Source organism: Ornithorhynchus anatinus, chromosome X5, assembly GCF_004115215.2.
Source record: "Ornithorhynchus anatinus isolate Pmale09 chromosome X5, mOrnAna1.pri.v4, whole genome shotgun sequence".
NCBI lineage: Eukaryota > Metazoa > Chordata > Mammalia > Monotremata > Ornithorhynchidae > Ornithorhynchus > Ornithorhynchus anatinus.
This window is the reverse complement of record NC_041753.1, coordinates 63,069,366-63,085,629: the sequence shown is the minus strand read 5'-3', so window position 1 is coordinate 63,085,629 and position 16,264 is coordinate 63,069,366. Positions and strand designations below refer to the sequence as shown.

At 42.9% G+C, this 16,264-nt stretch overlaps 1 protein-coding gene across 4 annotated transcripts in view; it reads left to right on the top strand.

The window, feature by feature from the left end:
- The window catches only part of LOC100080691 (guanine nucleotide-binding protein G(q) subunit alpha), a 318,304-nt gene that overhangs the window by 212,655 nt on the left and 89,385 nt on the right, over positions 1-16,264 (top strand). For all 4 annotated transcript variants that reach the window (XR_003756001.1, XM_029055447.1, XM_029055446.1 and 1 more), the window contains exon 4: positions 7,416-7,570. Coding sequence is in view for 3 of the 4 variants with exons in the window: in XM_029055447.1 (XP_028911280.1) it covers positions 7,416-7,570 (155 nt within the window). In the remaining variant the exon portion in view is untranslated. The remainder of the gene's footprint in view (positions 1-7,415; positions 7,571-16,264) is intronic.

Below are 16,264 nucleotides of genomic sequence, written 5' to 3'. Positions count from 1 at the left end.
CCCTGTTCCACATGGCTCTCACAGTCTTAATCTCCATTTTACAGATGAGGGAACTGAGGCACAGAAAAGTTAAGTGATTTGCCCAAGGTCACACAGCAGACACGTGGCAGAACTGGGATCAGAATCCAGGTCCTCCTGACTCCCAGACCTGTGCTCTTTCCACTAGGCCACGCTGCTTCTTGCATACTTCTTGTAGACTTTCTTATATGGGGCATTTGAGGTAGGTTGGTGAAACTATTAAAGCAGGTTTACTGGTTCACTCCGGATACCTCTTCCGGTGCTTTATTTTGTGGAAGCAAAAAACAAAACGTAACAAAAAAAACCACAAAGCATTAAAAAACCCCACCTAAAACCAAAAACATGTGAGTGGATGATTTCTTCAAAATGTTATTTTCACTTCCCCTGGGAAGCTGTGAAAGGAATATTCCAGGTGCTGCCACAGTGGAGTAACTGGCATTAGACAGTGGAAGTTGATGTGACCCAATTCATTTATAGGCCCTTGTATGCCTTTCATGCCTGGTCTTGTTTTATCCTACCCACCTGATTGAATTTCTTGAAAAGCTGGGCTGCTCTGTATGCATTTCTGCCTGTCCTTTGGCATGATAACTGGAAATCTTGAATCAAGGGTCAATTATTTTAACTAAATGTAATGATTGCTGTGTTTCAGGCTGGCTCTCTCACTACTGACTAATCAAGCTCCAAATCAGGCCGATTTCAGATTTAGGCTTCTGAATTCCATCGCATTAGATTAGTTCAACACATTTAGTCAGAGACATTTTATATTCTAAAGCTTCAAATGGCTCTTCTAAATTATCATAAGAGCCTGAAAGTGTCTCAGCCTGAAGACCAAAAGTCTTGAGTTCAGTTTTACGGTCTCAAACCCGCTCATCAGCCAAATGATCCCATCCCTAGTCCATCCAGGGTTAATAGTGTCAACGACTTCCCTTTTCTTGTACACCACAAGCCCCTAGTGAGATTGTTCCCCTGTCTCTCTCTGCTGGGGGCTGATTCCAAAGATGATAGAAATCCCCCACTCTATGTCAGGGGCTGGCAGGAACACGGGACTGGGCACCAGTCCTGTCCAGTTGGCAAACTGTTGCATATGAAACGGTGCAGAAATTGTAGCTCACCCAAACAGTGCAGACCAAAATTTGGAGGCCAAAAGGGAAGGAAACTCTCCCCACCCCACCACCTAGGAGAGCCTCCTAGGAAAAGCATTGTGGTCTATTAGATAAAGACAGGCCTGGGAACCAGAGGACCTGAGTTCTAACCCCTTGTTGGCTGGTGTGACGTTGGGCAAATTAGTTAACTTCTACAGTTTCCTCAACTGCACAATGGGGATTCAATACTTGTTCTCCCTCCGACTTGACTGCGAGCCCCATGTGGGATAGGGACTGTATCTGGACTGATTCACTTGTACCTAACCCAGTGTTTAGAACAGTGCTTGATACATAGTGAGCGCTTAATAAATAGCATAAAAAAAGGCCCGGAAGCAGGTACTGCTGGTCTGTTGACACGTTGGTTCAAAACTAATAAGGGAACCCAATTCCATTGTTCGCCACCCAAGACACAGCAAGCTATCAAAGTACCTTAAGGGAGCGGTGAAAAAACAAACTCCCTGGTCTCACTTTCTTCACATGGGCCTTGGAGATCTGCCAAGCAGTGTTCCAGCAAAATAACTATTTAGTTTAAGCCAAGGATGTGTCCTCTTCGCCTGCCACCTGCTTCCCAAGAATCCCCAAACCAAACACTGTACAAATCCAGATCCCCCTCATTAAGTATGAAGTTTTGCTGTCATTTAAAATAAAAGTGAATTGTTTTTTTCCAAGTGTTTACATTTTGTTGCTTAAAACTCACCCGCATCTGTTTTCCAGGCATTTTAAAAATAAACTGGGACAACAGTTGGATGAGACTTGCCACTTGAATTCTTATTATAAGGGACTTATTTCCGGGTTGCGTTGGATGTGATATGAATTTGAATTTTAAATCATAGCTCCAAAAATAAAATATAAGTGCCTTTTTGTCCCTGACAATTGTTTAATATAGCAGCTTCCTCTCGATATTTCTTGATACTCGATGATTTGACATTTGGCAAGTAGTAAAGAGTTAATTCATCCTCCTACCTAGATTTACTTTAGGGGATAAAAAAAAGATCCTCTTCTTTGGCAAAATAAGGGAAGGATTGAGTGGCTCTAGCGAAGTCTGGAAGGGCCAGCTGAAAAACAAATAGGAGGAGCGGGGCTTGATTTGTACCGGGGCTTGGCTGAGGTTCAGTCCCAGGGCCCTGGCACTTTTGGGTGCGGCTCTGTCACCTCTAATGGTTGTGGTGCATAGATGTACTGCCAAGCACCCTTGCAGCCTAGAGGCAACAAGCGGCCTACAGGTCCCCATAATAGTCCCTCCTTCCCTCCACCCACCCTTCACCCCTTCCTCCACCACTCCCCCCTCCTTGACAAAGTGTCCTGGGAGAGTATTGATTCGACTCTTGGTCGAGATAGACATGGGAGTCGTCTGGTATTCCGTTCCCCAGCACTTGTCCCAGTGCCAGGTTCTTTTCCATTAGTAATTATTAAGCGCTCACTGGCTGCAAAACACTCTACTAAGGTTAGCACTCCCAAAAGGCCATTAAGCTTGCCAAGGAATTTGGGTTGCTCAGGTGAAAGATTTTGAACGACTGCTAATAGATTCTTGATTATGCGTGAGTGGCCTTGTCCTAGGCAGCTTTCGTGGGCTGGTTGCTAGACTGACTTGTCAGAGGTGGCACTTGGATCCTGGTATCAACTTGCAAGCTGTTGAATGGCAGTTGGGGGATGGTTTTCTACATGAAATGTTCTCTGTGGGACTGCCACACTGTGGGCTTGCATCTTGGGCTGAAGAGATCAGTGGGTGTTAAGTTGACAGAACAATTCTGATTGGGATCATCCAGATGATTCTTGGGAGTTGGCCAGAATGAGGAGCGGGAAGGTGTCTTCCTCTTGTCTGGAGTGTATTCCCTTACTTGGCTGGGACCATATCTTTTTAGATTATAAACCTGCTGGGCAGGGACCGAATCTAATTTTGTGTTTGGTGTTGTGCCTGGCACATCATTGGTGCTCAATAAATATTTAATAATACCAATAAAAAGTGCCTGGTAAGTTAAATCTGTTTTCTCTGGCACTACTATGTTCCGGATATGGAAACAGCGCATCTTTCAGATGATACAGTGGCCAGGTTGTGAATATGAGATTTATTTTTAAAAACTTACCTCTACTATTCTGCACCACCAGAGAGTTTTCAAAACTGTTTTAAGGGTGTGTGCCTGCCTGATGTGAGCACAACCTTTGCATCTGTTTCAACCCTGAAATTCCCAGATTTTTTTCCCTGCACGCTTTTTTATTGTTTGAAAATTGTTTGACCAGGAATCAAATCCAAGTCTCTAGTTGAAGAAGTGTGTGGGAGAGGAAAAATACTAGAACAAACAGTTGCTTGGGCTGGGGCCACATGAGGAGAAAACTCCCCAGGAACAGTTTGGGCTGTAGAGATGTGATAATAATCCCATCATCCTCCCCCTCTCCACCCTCCTGTCATTGCACATTGCACATTGTACATTTGCACCTTTCAGCCAGCCTTAAGACCAATGTTTAATCATTTCCACGTAGGTGAACTAGAATCCATTTTATAAGGAGGATGTTTCTAGAGAAATACATGGCCACAACTGTTCTACGAGGAGAGAAAAGGGGCGAATGGAGGGAGAGGAATCCTTTAGAGTGGATATTCTCTTCTGAAGGCCTTTTCTCAACTACCAGTTCTTCAGAGCAAAGTAAATTCTCCAGTTGGGCAGTTAGGATACAAGTGAATTACCCTGACTATTTCTTGAGCCTCCTGAGACTATCTGCAACATAGACATAGACTTAAAAGATCCTAATTTAAGACTGTACTTAGGAAATGATTGTCTTTAATTTATGGCAATGTGCTTAAAAAGTTTAAGTGGGACTGGGAATATAGAATTGAATCCATACATTTCCTATTAAGAAGTCCTGAGGGTGGAGGAGGAGGAGGAGGTTTAAACTAATTTTTACTGTATTTGTTTCATGACTAGAAAAGAGTTTATCTTTTCCTTAAGTATGTGACCCACCTGGGCAGCATGGCTTAGTGGATAGAGCATGGGCCTGGGAGTCAGAAGGTCTTGGGTTCTAATCCCAGTTCTGCCACTGGGCAAGTCACTTCACTTATCTGTGCCTCAGTTCCCTCATCTGTAAAATGGGGATTAAGACTGCGAACCCCATACAGGATAGGGACTGTATCCAACCTGATTGGCTTGTATCCACCCCAGCACTTAGTACAGTGCCTGGCACATAGAAAGTGCTTAACAAATACCACAATTATTAATTATTAGTATTATTGGCTGTTTCACTCACCAATCTGTCTTTTTCATCTGTTAGAGCACCTCACTATTGACACAAATCTTCCAAAACTTTTAGGGGATAAGGATTCTTCCTAATGACTCACAGCACCTGGTATAATGCTTTACACATTTAATCAATTGGTGATATTTATTGAGCACTCATGGGCCACAGAGGACTGAACTAGGCTCTTAAATACAAAAGAGTTGGTAGACAGGATCCTCGCCCAAAAGGTGCTTACTGTAGAAGACATTAAAATAAATTACAGCTAGAGGAAATGGCAGGGTATAAGGATATGTATATAAGTGCGGTGGGACTGAGGGTGGCATGGATATCCTGTGCTTAAAGGGTACAGATCGAAGTGCATAGGGTGAAGCAGGAGGGAGAGTGAGAAAGGGAAATGAAGGCTTAGTCAGGGAAGGCATTTTGAAGGAGATGCGATTGTAGGAGGGCTTTGAAGGAAGGGAGAGTGATGGTCTGTCATAGAGGAAGAGTGAGGGAGTTCCAGGGCAGAAGGGTGACACGAGCAAGGGGTCGGTGGCGAGATAGATGGAATCTAGGCCCAGAGAATAGATTAGTGTTAGAGGAGCAAAGTGAGTGGGCAGAGTTGTAGTAGGAGATCAGCAGAGCAAGTTGGAAGGGGAGAGCTGATTGAGTGCCTTAGTAGTTTCTGTTTGATGGGGAGGTAGATGGGTAACCACTGTAGGTTTTTGAGGAATGGGGAGGAATGGGCTGAATATTTTTTTTAGAAAAATGATCTGGACAGCAGAGTGAAATACGTACTGGAGTGGGGAAAGGCAGGCAGCAGGGAGGTCAGCAAGGAAGCTGATTAGATTCATAATAACTTTTAATCATATTGAAAACCAGAATTCTGGTCATAGGACTGTGAATTGACTGTTTAATGCTTGTCATATTTTACCCATGTTCACTCACTCATTCAGTAGTCTTTATTGAGTGCCTATTGTGTGCAGAGCACTATCCTAATGACAGACTGATTGTAAGAGGTAAAAGAAAGGTGTCAAAGATGGCACCAAGGTGGCAAGCTTATGGGACAGGGAAGATGGTGGTGCTGTCATTGGTGATGGGAAAGTTAGGAGGACAAGGAGTGGGTTCAGAAAGGAAGATGATTTCAGATTTAGGCAAGGTGAATTTCAGGTGCTGTTGGGACCTCCATGTGGAGATGGACTAGAGGCAAAAGGAAATGTGAGACTGGAAGGCAAGTGACAGGTCTGGGCTGGTGAGAAATTTAGGAGTTATTCAGAAATATAGGGTAGGTAAAGCCAAGTGAGCGGATTAGTTTTCTGAAAGACTGAATGAATAGCAAGAGGACAAGGAACCCAAAACAGAGACATTTGGGCCACCCAATTTAAGTGTTGAGAGGTGGAATAAGAGTTGGCAAAGGGACAGAGGAATGGTCAGAAAGGTAGGAAGAGCACTCCAAGGAAGATGAGGACTGGATCAGTGAAGCCAAGATCTGATGTCATTTCTAGAAGGGAAGAGTGAACAGTATTGAAGGAAGCTGAGTGATCCAAGAAGATTAGGAGAGAATAGAGCCCTGTGAAAGTTGGCTAGGAGGAAGTCATTGGAGACTTTGGGGAGTATGGTCTCAGTAGAGTGAAGGAAATGAAAATCTGATTGCACTGCAGCTCCTTGAGGGCAGAGATTGTGCCTACTCAATCAATCAGTGGTATTTCTTGCAGTCTGACCGAGTACAGAGCACCATTCTAAGCGCTGGAGAGAGTACAGTACAGTAGAGTCGGTAGACATGATCTTTGCCCTTCAAGGAGCTTACGGGCCAGTGTGGAGACAGACATTAAAACAACTTTCAGCTAGGGGAAGCAGCAGCAAAGTATAACAGTGTGTATGAAAGTGCTGTGGGGCATCGGTGATGGAGAATGGAGGGTGAATAAGGTAGAGAAAAGAGGTTAGTCAATGAAGGATTCTTGGAAGAGATATGAATTTAGTAGGGCTTTGAAGATGGGCAGAGTACGTACACTGCTGTACTCTTCCAAGTGTTTAGATCAGTGCTCAGGACACAGTAAGCACTCAGTAAATACCACTGATTGAATGAAGGTAGCAGGTATATAAAGCCAACTAAAGGAGACTGGAAGGGGAGAGCGGTTTGGGAAACAAGCAAGTATGTTTGAGAGTGGTGGAGAAGGAGCTGGTGAAGAGGGGGTGGTTGAAGGTGGCAGTGAGACAGTGAAGTAGGAGCAAGTGTTTTCAGGAGTTGAGAGAGGATGGGATCCACAGCACAAGGAGAGGAGTTAGATTTTTAAGGGCAAGTGGAAGACCTCCTCTTGAGAGTCAGTGGGGGGAAATGTTTTAGATAGAGCCACTGCTACAGAAGCTGGAGGACAATAAGTAAAGTTTTCAGTACTACTATACAAAGTCATGCAGTTGGTTCATGTTGACAGCATTAAAGTCTTTTTCATATGGTAGCTAAGTTTAACTTTCTGGTGAAGACAGAGATGACTCTTATTAGGCCTAGGCAAGCTTGTCCAAAACTGCCAGGCGAGCAGGAGTATTGGAAAAAAAAACAAACCTCAGGACAGGTACATTGTGTCTCTGCTCAGAATAAACTCCAGGCTTGGAAACAAAATTGCACTTTTTTTTTTCAATTCAACAATATTAACTGTTCCAGTTTGTGATAGTTTCCTAAAGAAAACAACCTTTTGTGGATCATGCCTTCCTTAATAATCATTCTGTTAAGGCTCTTGACATTTTTTTCCTTCCAATTTGTTTTAATGAAGTCTGAGCCTCGGGGATTGCATTCTAGATTAGGGAAGGTAGAATTAGACTAGCTTTATAAACCATAGACCTAAGAATTTTTTAGTTCTTGTGAACTAGTTGACTACCATTAAAAAACATTCTCCTTTATATAAAGCAAGTAATAGCCTGACAACTCACATGGGAAATCAACAAATTAAATGTGTTTTTTACACACCAATTAAAATAAGTGGTGTATGTTTAGCTGTGGAAAAATGGTTAAAAGTGATTTTTAAAATTTATTTTATCTTTTTTTGGAAACAGGCCCAGGCTCAGTTAGTTCGGGAAGTTGATGTAGAGAAGGTGTCTGCTTTCGAGAACACCTATGTGGAAGCAATAAAGAGTTTATGGAATGATCCTGGAATCCAAGAGTGTTATGACAGACGACGAGAATATCAGCTTTCAGACTCAACCAAGTAGTAAGTATATAGCCAGTCACTTGGGCTCTCTAAATCTCTATTCATCTTTTTCTTTTTTATTTGAATTACCTTTTCTTCTTTTCTTGGTTCAGACCTCTAACCGTAAGTATAAAGCCAGTCACTTGGGCTCTCTCAATCTCTATTCATCTCTTTCTTTTTTATTTGAATTACCTTTTCTTCTTTTCTTGGTTCAGACCTCTAACTGCATACCTACCCTTGAATCCAAGGACACTACTGAGAAGATTAGACAGGAGAACAGAACTTTCAATGCTGTGTTGTATTGTTGTAAGATATTGGTATCATAAATAAGAGAAATTTCCCATTTCTATTTGTAATAACCTTGATAGAGTAATAATAGTAATAATAATGGTGATGGTATTTATTAAGCTCTTACTATGTACCAAGCACTGTTCTAAGCGCTGGGGTAGATACAAGGTGTAATCAGGTTGTCCCACTTGGGGCTCACAGTCTTAATCCCCATTTTACAGAGGAGGTCACTGAGGCACAGGGAAGTGAAGTGACTTGCCCAAAGTCACACAGCTGACAAGTGGTGGAGCCAGGATTAGAACCCACAATCTCTGACTCCCAAGCCCGTGACTGCCATTTTTTCTCTGCTATGGCAGGAAAACCATGTCCACATTTCCTAGCATCTTGTTGGATTCTTCCCTTCTTCTTAACCAGTGGAATTTATTGAGTGCTTACTGCATACAGAGAACCATACTAAGCACTTGGGAGGGCACACTACAGTAGAGTTGGTAAAGACATAATCCCTGTCCACAGAAGCAGAGTTTGGGCATGGCAGATTATGCTGGCTGCTCCTGGCTGTCATCATGAGGCTCCTGGGAGCGGCCCCTCTGTGGCAGACTCTTTCAGCACCCAGAAGACAATGCTTCAGGAACCTCAGCAACCCAACCCCAGAAACTCACAGGGAGGGACACAGATCCTGCTCCAAGTTATACCCGTTTCGAGGTTCCCAGGGGCCTGGCAGGATGTCCACATTCAAGGTCACTCTCCTTCTATGTGTTGGGCCAGCAAATCTCTCCCTGCATTGAAAATCCATTCTTGCCCATGCCGGGGGAGGGGAGAAGAATTTTCCTAATGTTAAATTATGTTCACGTGTTATCAAACATCTACCCATTTGACAAAGGAATCAATAACTGGTTTGATTATAGTTCCTTGAAGATCAGCTTTCAGAGACTGAGCCTGAACTGCATTCTAGAAGGGCTGTATGATGGTACAACAGCTTGATAAACAGGTTTTTCTTTGTGTTAAAAAAAAAAAAAAGGCCCACTTGAGCCTAATACTTCAGGCATTCTGGAGCCCAGTTTTTCTTCTCATAACAAACAGGTGAGAATTTATAAAAGAGAAACAAATTCCAAAGGGAAATAAAATCAGCACTTTGCATCGGGAAAGATTCACTTTCAAGAAAAATTTGTCCCAGATTATCCCAGGTAGGAATGAATTTGATGGCTTGATCTCATCCCTAATCCCCTATGAAATTATCAAAATTTGGCAAGAATGGGGCTAAAATGGGGTATAGTGATGTTGGTGAATTGGCAATGAGCTCAATCAATGCTATTTATTGAGCACTTAATGTGTGCAGGGCACTGTATTAAGAGCTCGGGAGAGTACAATACAAGAGAGTTTATTTAGCTTTCACATCCCTCAATGTTAGGTTCTGAACCAAGTAAGACTCATGAGTCTCCTTTGGTCCAACTATTTCTGGGAATAAAATTGTTCAGCTTCAGTTGCATAGTGGAATAGGAAATAATTTTCAGGAGCACCAAATGAATGCTATTTTAATTCCTCTTTGCCAAGCACGATGAGTATGAATCCCAAAGTTTCAAACAAATCTATGTTTACAGAAGAAAATCTATCTTAAACGGTTGACTGAACCCAAGGTTCTCCAAAGAATAATCATTACCTGAACCTTCTTGGGCTTCTAGCCGGCCCTGGCGGTCCCTTCTGGCAATAAAGAAAATAGTAATGTGCCAGGATCCCAGAATGACCTGAGCAAGCAGACAAACCTATCAAGGTTCAAATCTGCCATCAGGCTCATTCACCATGTGCACTTTCTTTCAGTTGATAATTGCATTTTTAAGGCTAATTTTCTGGAGTCCTGAGGCTGGGACTTTTTGTTGGGGCTGAGAGGGAGCAGATGACTGATATGCAGTGTAGCAACCACTCAGCTGAGATACCACATTTTGCAATTAGGCCTAGAATTGTACTCCTTTGGCTATGTTTCACTGGTGACACTGATTGACTTGGCATGGAGTGCTTCTTCAGGGTGTGTCTAGTAAACTCCTTGTTGAAGAGAAAGCTTGCCTAAGTGGAGGAAGAAGGCAGGGGGTACAGAGGGAGATGGCTTTCCCTTCTACAACTCCAGAGAGCCTCAAACCAGGAAGACCTTGGAGTTTGAAAGCACCTCTCTTCCTAGAACTCGGTACTTCCACAATTGTGGAATTCATTTATTCACATGTATTTATTGAGCACTTACTTTGTGCAGAGCACTGTACTAAGCGCTTGGTAGAGTACAATATAACATTAAACAGATTCATTTCCTGCCCACAACGAGCTTACAGTCTGTCTAGAGAGTATCTCATTCGATCTGCACCACCTCTCTGAGGGATAGGGTGGGCCAAGTAGTAAAGATTTCCAGTTTGCAGATGAGGAAATTGAGGCTCAAAGAAATGAAAAAAAAGTCACACAATTAATCGCCAACTTAGCTGGAGCTGGTCTCGTTACTAGGTACGAGGACGAAGACTTTTTAATTGATTTTAGGGTAATTTTCATTCCTTCAAGTGATTTTGAATAAAGTTTTGCAAACCTTTATTTTTGAAAGTGTTTTCCAAAATGAGTGAGCTGGAAGGTGGAAGAGCTACTGGGGTCTGTGGCTTCTTGGATGAACTCTTAGCAGAATTCTGTGTGTTTCTCAAATGCATTCACAACAGATGCTGTAATTCCCAGGGATATTGTTAACCAAGATGTGTTTATTACAGATCACTAATTCCAAATGCCAAACAAATTTTTTTTTTATGAAAAGTAGTTTCTCTGCATTTGCAGTTGCTGCTGTGTTTTTTCCAATTAATTTCGTGCAACTCAATGTCCTGACTATTTTATCTTGCCAATTTTACTTAATTTGGGATTTTTAAAATGTTGTTGTTATTTTAAATTTTAAACAAAAAATTCAAATGTTTTCATTTGCATTCTGGAATTAATATTATTCAGAATGTAATTCCCTGAAATAGATCTCATTGGATTCAGACTCGTTTCTCTGAGCTCCATGTTAAGCATAAGGACCTGTTCCTCAAATGGTCTTAAACAAAAGTGAATCACTGAAACATCATCTCAATAGACAGTGGGGCAAAACCAAGAGCAGCTTGAAAAGATTTCATCAAGTTTATGGTTCTCTACCCTGCTTGTCAATCCCTTAACCCTATCTCCGATTCCCGGGTCTGTGTTATAGGGATAGTTTGGTGGTTTCCTAAGGTGGCTATGGGTGTGGGGGCAAAGCCTGGGGGAGAAACACCAATATTGGGTGACTGAGCTGCCATCAGAGTCCCTGTGCCAGGCCCAGAGGAGAGATGATTGGTATATGGCTCTTGTTGGTCCTGTCAGCAAGACAATTTTTCTCAATATGAAGTTGGTATTTAACATTGCTATTTCAGTAAATTAATCGATCGTGTTTATTGAGTGCTTACTCTGTGCAGAGCACTATTGATACTGTATCAATCATTTATTGAGCAGTTACTATGTGCAGAGCACTGTTCTAAGCACTCGGGAGAGTACAGTACGAGTTGGTCGACCTGATCCCTGCCCACAAGGAGCTAACAGTGTAGTCTATTTGGGCACAGTCTGGAGTTTCCTTCAAACTCTTTGTTTTATGGTATTTGTTAAGCGCTTACTATGTGCCAAGCACTGTCCTAAGCACTGAGATAGATACAAGCTAATCAGGTTGGACAGAGTCCGCGTCCACGTGGGGCCCACAGGCCCCATTTTACAGATGGGGGTAATTGAAGCACAGAGAAGTTAAAGTGATTCTTCAAATAAAAAGCTGGCCAGTTAGACACAGCTATTTGTTGAGTACCCAGCATCACGATGGTTGCTTTTGGTACCTGGACCATTCACAGTCCAGTTGGTTAGCCCCTGGTTAATTCAATCAGTTAATAATAATATTTATTGATGCACTATACCAAGCACTTGAGAGAGTGCAGTGCAGGAAGTAGACATGATCCTTGCCCTCGAGGCACTTGCAGTCTAACAGTGGAGACAGACGTGAAAATAAATTACAGAGAGGGGAGGCAATTAAGTATAAGGATATGGACATAAGTGCTCAAGGGTGCAGGAGGGGTGTTCATTGAGTTTCCTCAATTCTAGTTCGCTTTCTCAATATCGCTGAGGGCCAGAGATCTTGACCCTCTTTCGTTAAAGAGAGCTCAGAGAAAATCAGGCATTATTTGTTTAAATTATGCTTGGGTTCACCAGCTGTTTTAATATACTGAGGAATCAGTCCTAATGAGCTCACTGACTAGACAAACAGAAATACTGTGACATTACCCAGAGGATGTTAATTTCGGCCACATTGGCCCGAGTCCTAGTATTTAGAAAAATCCCGGTGCATCAGTTTTGAAAATCTCACCTTTTTCTAAGGAAATACAATATTTGTGTGTGAGCTGGAAGATACAAAGTGATTCGGGACATGAGCACGATATTGGCAGCCCTCGACCCATTGCCTGAATCACCGTTAAACCCAAACACTCTAGGGCTAGGTCCCAGGGCCTTTTCTCAAAATTCAGACCCAGGTCCTGGACCTGAATTATGACCAAGCTTCATGCCAAAGCCCCACTGTCACTCTGTGATGTCAGGCCTCCCCCTCGACCCCGGCCCATCCCTTGTATTCTTCAAGACACCGACCTTTGAGAAGAGGGGTAGCTTGGATTAAATGATTAATTGCATCATTCGTTAAGTGCTTACTGTGGATCAAACGCTGTTCTAAATCCTGGAGTAGATACAAGTTAATCAAGTTGGACACAGTCCCTGTCCTACATGGGACTCACAGTCTAAGTGGGAGGGAGAACAGGTATTTAATCCCCATTTTGCAGATGAGAAAACTGAGGCACAGAGAAGTTAAGTGACTTGTCCAAGGTCACAAAGCAGCCAAGTGGCAGAGGAATTCTAATGTTTGTCCAGGGGCTGCTGTGGCATCCTCAGCACGAGTTCCATTATGCTTACTTTAAAATGGGACAAGACAAACACCTCTTTGCAACTCTTTCTGCTTGGACATCTTTCATTTTTTCTACAGAAATGCTCAGGACATGTCACCCCACTCTTCAGAAAACTTCAGTGGTTGCCCATCCACTTCCTCATCAACCAAAACTCCTTACCACTGGCTTTAAAGCACTCCCACCACCTTGCCCCCTCCTACCTCACCTCGTTTCTCTCCTTCAGCAACCCAGCCCACACACTTCTCTCCTTTAGTGCTAACTTTCTCGCTGTGCCTCCATCTCGCCTGTCTGTCTCACCACCAACCCGTAGCCCACATCCTGCCTCTGGCCTGGAGCACCCTCCCTCCTCAAATCCCTCGGACAATTACTCTCCCCACCTTCAAAGCCTTATTGAAGGCACATTTCCTTCAAGAGGCCTTCCCAGACTAAGCCCCACTTTTCCTCATCTCCCACTCCCTTCTGCCTCACTCTGACTTGCTCTTCCCTCCTCCCAGCCCCATAGCACTTATGTACATATCTGTAATTTTATTTATTTGTATTGATGTCTGCCTCCCCGCCTAGACTGTAAGCTCGTTGTGGGCAGGGAATGTGACCGTTTATTATATTGTACTGTCCTATGCGTTTGAATCCCAGCTCTGCCACTTGTCAGCTGTGTGACTGTGAGTAAGTCACTTAACTTCTCTGTGCATCAGTTACCTCATCTGTAAAATGGGCATTAACTGTGAACCTCACGTGAGACAACCTGATTACCCTGTATCTACCCCAGCACTTAGAACAGTGCTCTGTGCATAGTAAATGCTTAACAAATACCAACATTATTATTAGTTTGCTGTGTGACCCTGGGCAAGTCACTTAACTTCTCTGGGCCTCAGTTCCCTCATCTGTAAAATGGAGATTGAGACTGTGAGCCCCATTTGACACATGGACTGTGTCCAACCTGATTAGCTTGTATCTACCCCAGCACTTAATATAGTGCTTAACAAATACCATAAAAAGCCCATTTTCAGGATATTTGTATAAAATTATGTGGGAAGGTCTACAAAAATCAGTACCATCCTGGCTAAATCAGCACATATGAGTGAAGGAATCAAAACTGTACAAATAGTAGTAAGTTGGGTAGGTTTGCTAACATTTTGGAAGAGAACAATAAAATCAAAACTGTTCTAGACAAAATGGGAAAAATGGTCCCACACAAACATTCAGTAGGGACTAGGGTAAGGTCGTTCACTTAGGAACGAAAACCAAATATGGCATATGGGATAGGGGAAAAACTGGCTGGATGTTAGTAGAAAAACATCTAGGGACCATTGTCGACCACCAACTGAATGTAAATCAGCAATGAAGTGGTATTATTCAAAAAGCTTTTATATTAAGAGGAATATGATGTGTGTGAGACTGGAAGTAATTCTTGTGCTAGAGACACTGGACTTGTCAGAGTCTTTTTAGAGAACTGGGCTTCATTTTGGTCACTGCATGTAACAAAGGGTGGGGAGAAACTGGAGAGCATCCAGTGAAGAGCCAAAAAAATGATTAGAGGGATGGGAAATAGTCCTGTGGGGAAAGGTTAAAGGTGTTGGAATTGATATGTCTGGAGAAAAGAAGGCCAAGAGGTGACTTAATAACTGTAGTCAAGCCTATGAAGGGTTTTAATGAGGAAGGATAATGACAAGTTATTATCCTTTTCCAGAGAGGACTAAACAAGGAAAAATGGGCTGAAATTAAAGTAGGAGAGATTTCAGTTGAACAAAAGGGAATGAGCTAAACCGGAATTGGATGCCGAAGGTGGTTGTGGAGCTTCCGGGCCTGGAGGGTGTTTAACCAAGAATAGAAGGTCACTTGTTCCGGATGGTGTGGGGTAGGAGGGAAGCATCTCTTGAGATACTTTCCAGTTTTAGAGTTCTAAGACTAATAATAATAATAATAATGTTGGTATTTGTTAAGCGCTTACTATGTGCAGAGCACTGTTCTAAGCGCTGGGGTAGACACAGGGGAATCAGGTTGTCCCACGTGGGGCTCACAGTCTTAATCCCCATTTTACAGATGAGGGAACTGAGGCACAGAGAAGTTAAGTGACTCGCCCACAGTCACACAGCTGACAAGTGGCAGAACTGGGATTCGAACTCATGAGCCCTGACTCCAAAGCCCGTGCTCTTTCCACTGCGCCACGCTGCTTCTCTAGGGACAACAGTGTCATAGGGGCCTTTTCTTCTGGGACAGGGGATGAGCAAGAAGCAGCCTGGTATATGGGAAAAGACCTGGCCCTGGGAGGTAGAGGACCTGGGTTCTAATCCTGGTTCTGCCACTTGTCTGCTGCTTGACGTTGAACAAATCACTTCACTTCTCTGTGCCTCAGTTTCCTCTATGGAAAATGGGGATTCAGTACCTGTTCTCCCTCCTAGATTGTGAGCCCCATGTGGGACTTAGTCTCTGTTGGATCTACTTAACTTTTATCTACTCTAGTACAGTACTCAGAACAAAGTAAGCACTTAACTAATCCCAGAAGAAGAATTATTCTTATTATGGATGTCTAGGGCAACCAGCTCACTATTCCTCCAAGCATCCTGTTGCCGCTGTCCGTGACAGGACCAGTGGCCTGGTTACTTCTTAGGTTCTTATGATTTCTATCTGCAATCTGACATCTCCTGAAAGTTCTGTTCTATGATTGTTTTTGGACTTGAGCTCGTACAGTACCTAGGGGGCTTAAAATCTGCATTTGCCTTCCATAGTGGATGTGGATGAATTCAAGATGGGTTACACTTACTATTCCATTTTCAGTGTAGCCCTGGGGCTATAATAGATGAGAAAGCTTTTACATTTAGACATGCTTCTCCACCCCAGAGCACTCATTCCAGGGGCAGGGCTTATAAGCACTACTGAGAAAAGAATCTGATTGACCACTCGCTGTTTCAGAAAGGAAAAATATGGGAGGTAGAAACATTTCCATATGAAATAGTTAAATTGATTTGCCATGAGTAACTGCACTGTCATTCACATCTTGGCAGTGCCTTCACATAAGCCTCCAGGTTTTTTTTGGCATTCATTTTTGCAGTGATGTCAATTTCTCAAGCTCAAATCTTTACCTTTAAGTAAGAGCTAAATCCTAATGAGTGAGGGCTCTCTTTTCTGTCAAACCCTCAGGATGACAGTGATTGACAGACATGTTTCAAAACCCTGAAACATTGCTGAGAGAACACTGCACATCATGGCTCACAACTGATGCAGCTGTTTCAAATGCAGGGGCCATAGCTGCCAGAGGACTTCTGGACAGTATTCTTACCCATTTTTAGTTGGATGAAAAATGAGAGATTATCTCCTACCTCCCCCTGAGAAAGTGATGGTCTCTTCTCATCCAAAATTTTTTTCTGAAAAGTTATTGTTTTTTTCCATATGCAGTTGTGTTTTTCCTTATAAGTGGCTTTGCTATGTCTCTAGTGAATGAACTGGGTGATCACTGGTGGGGAGAACTTTC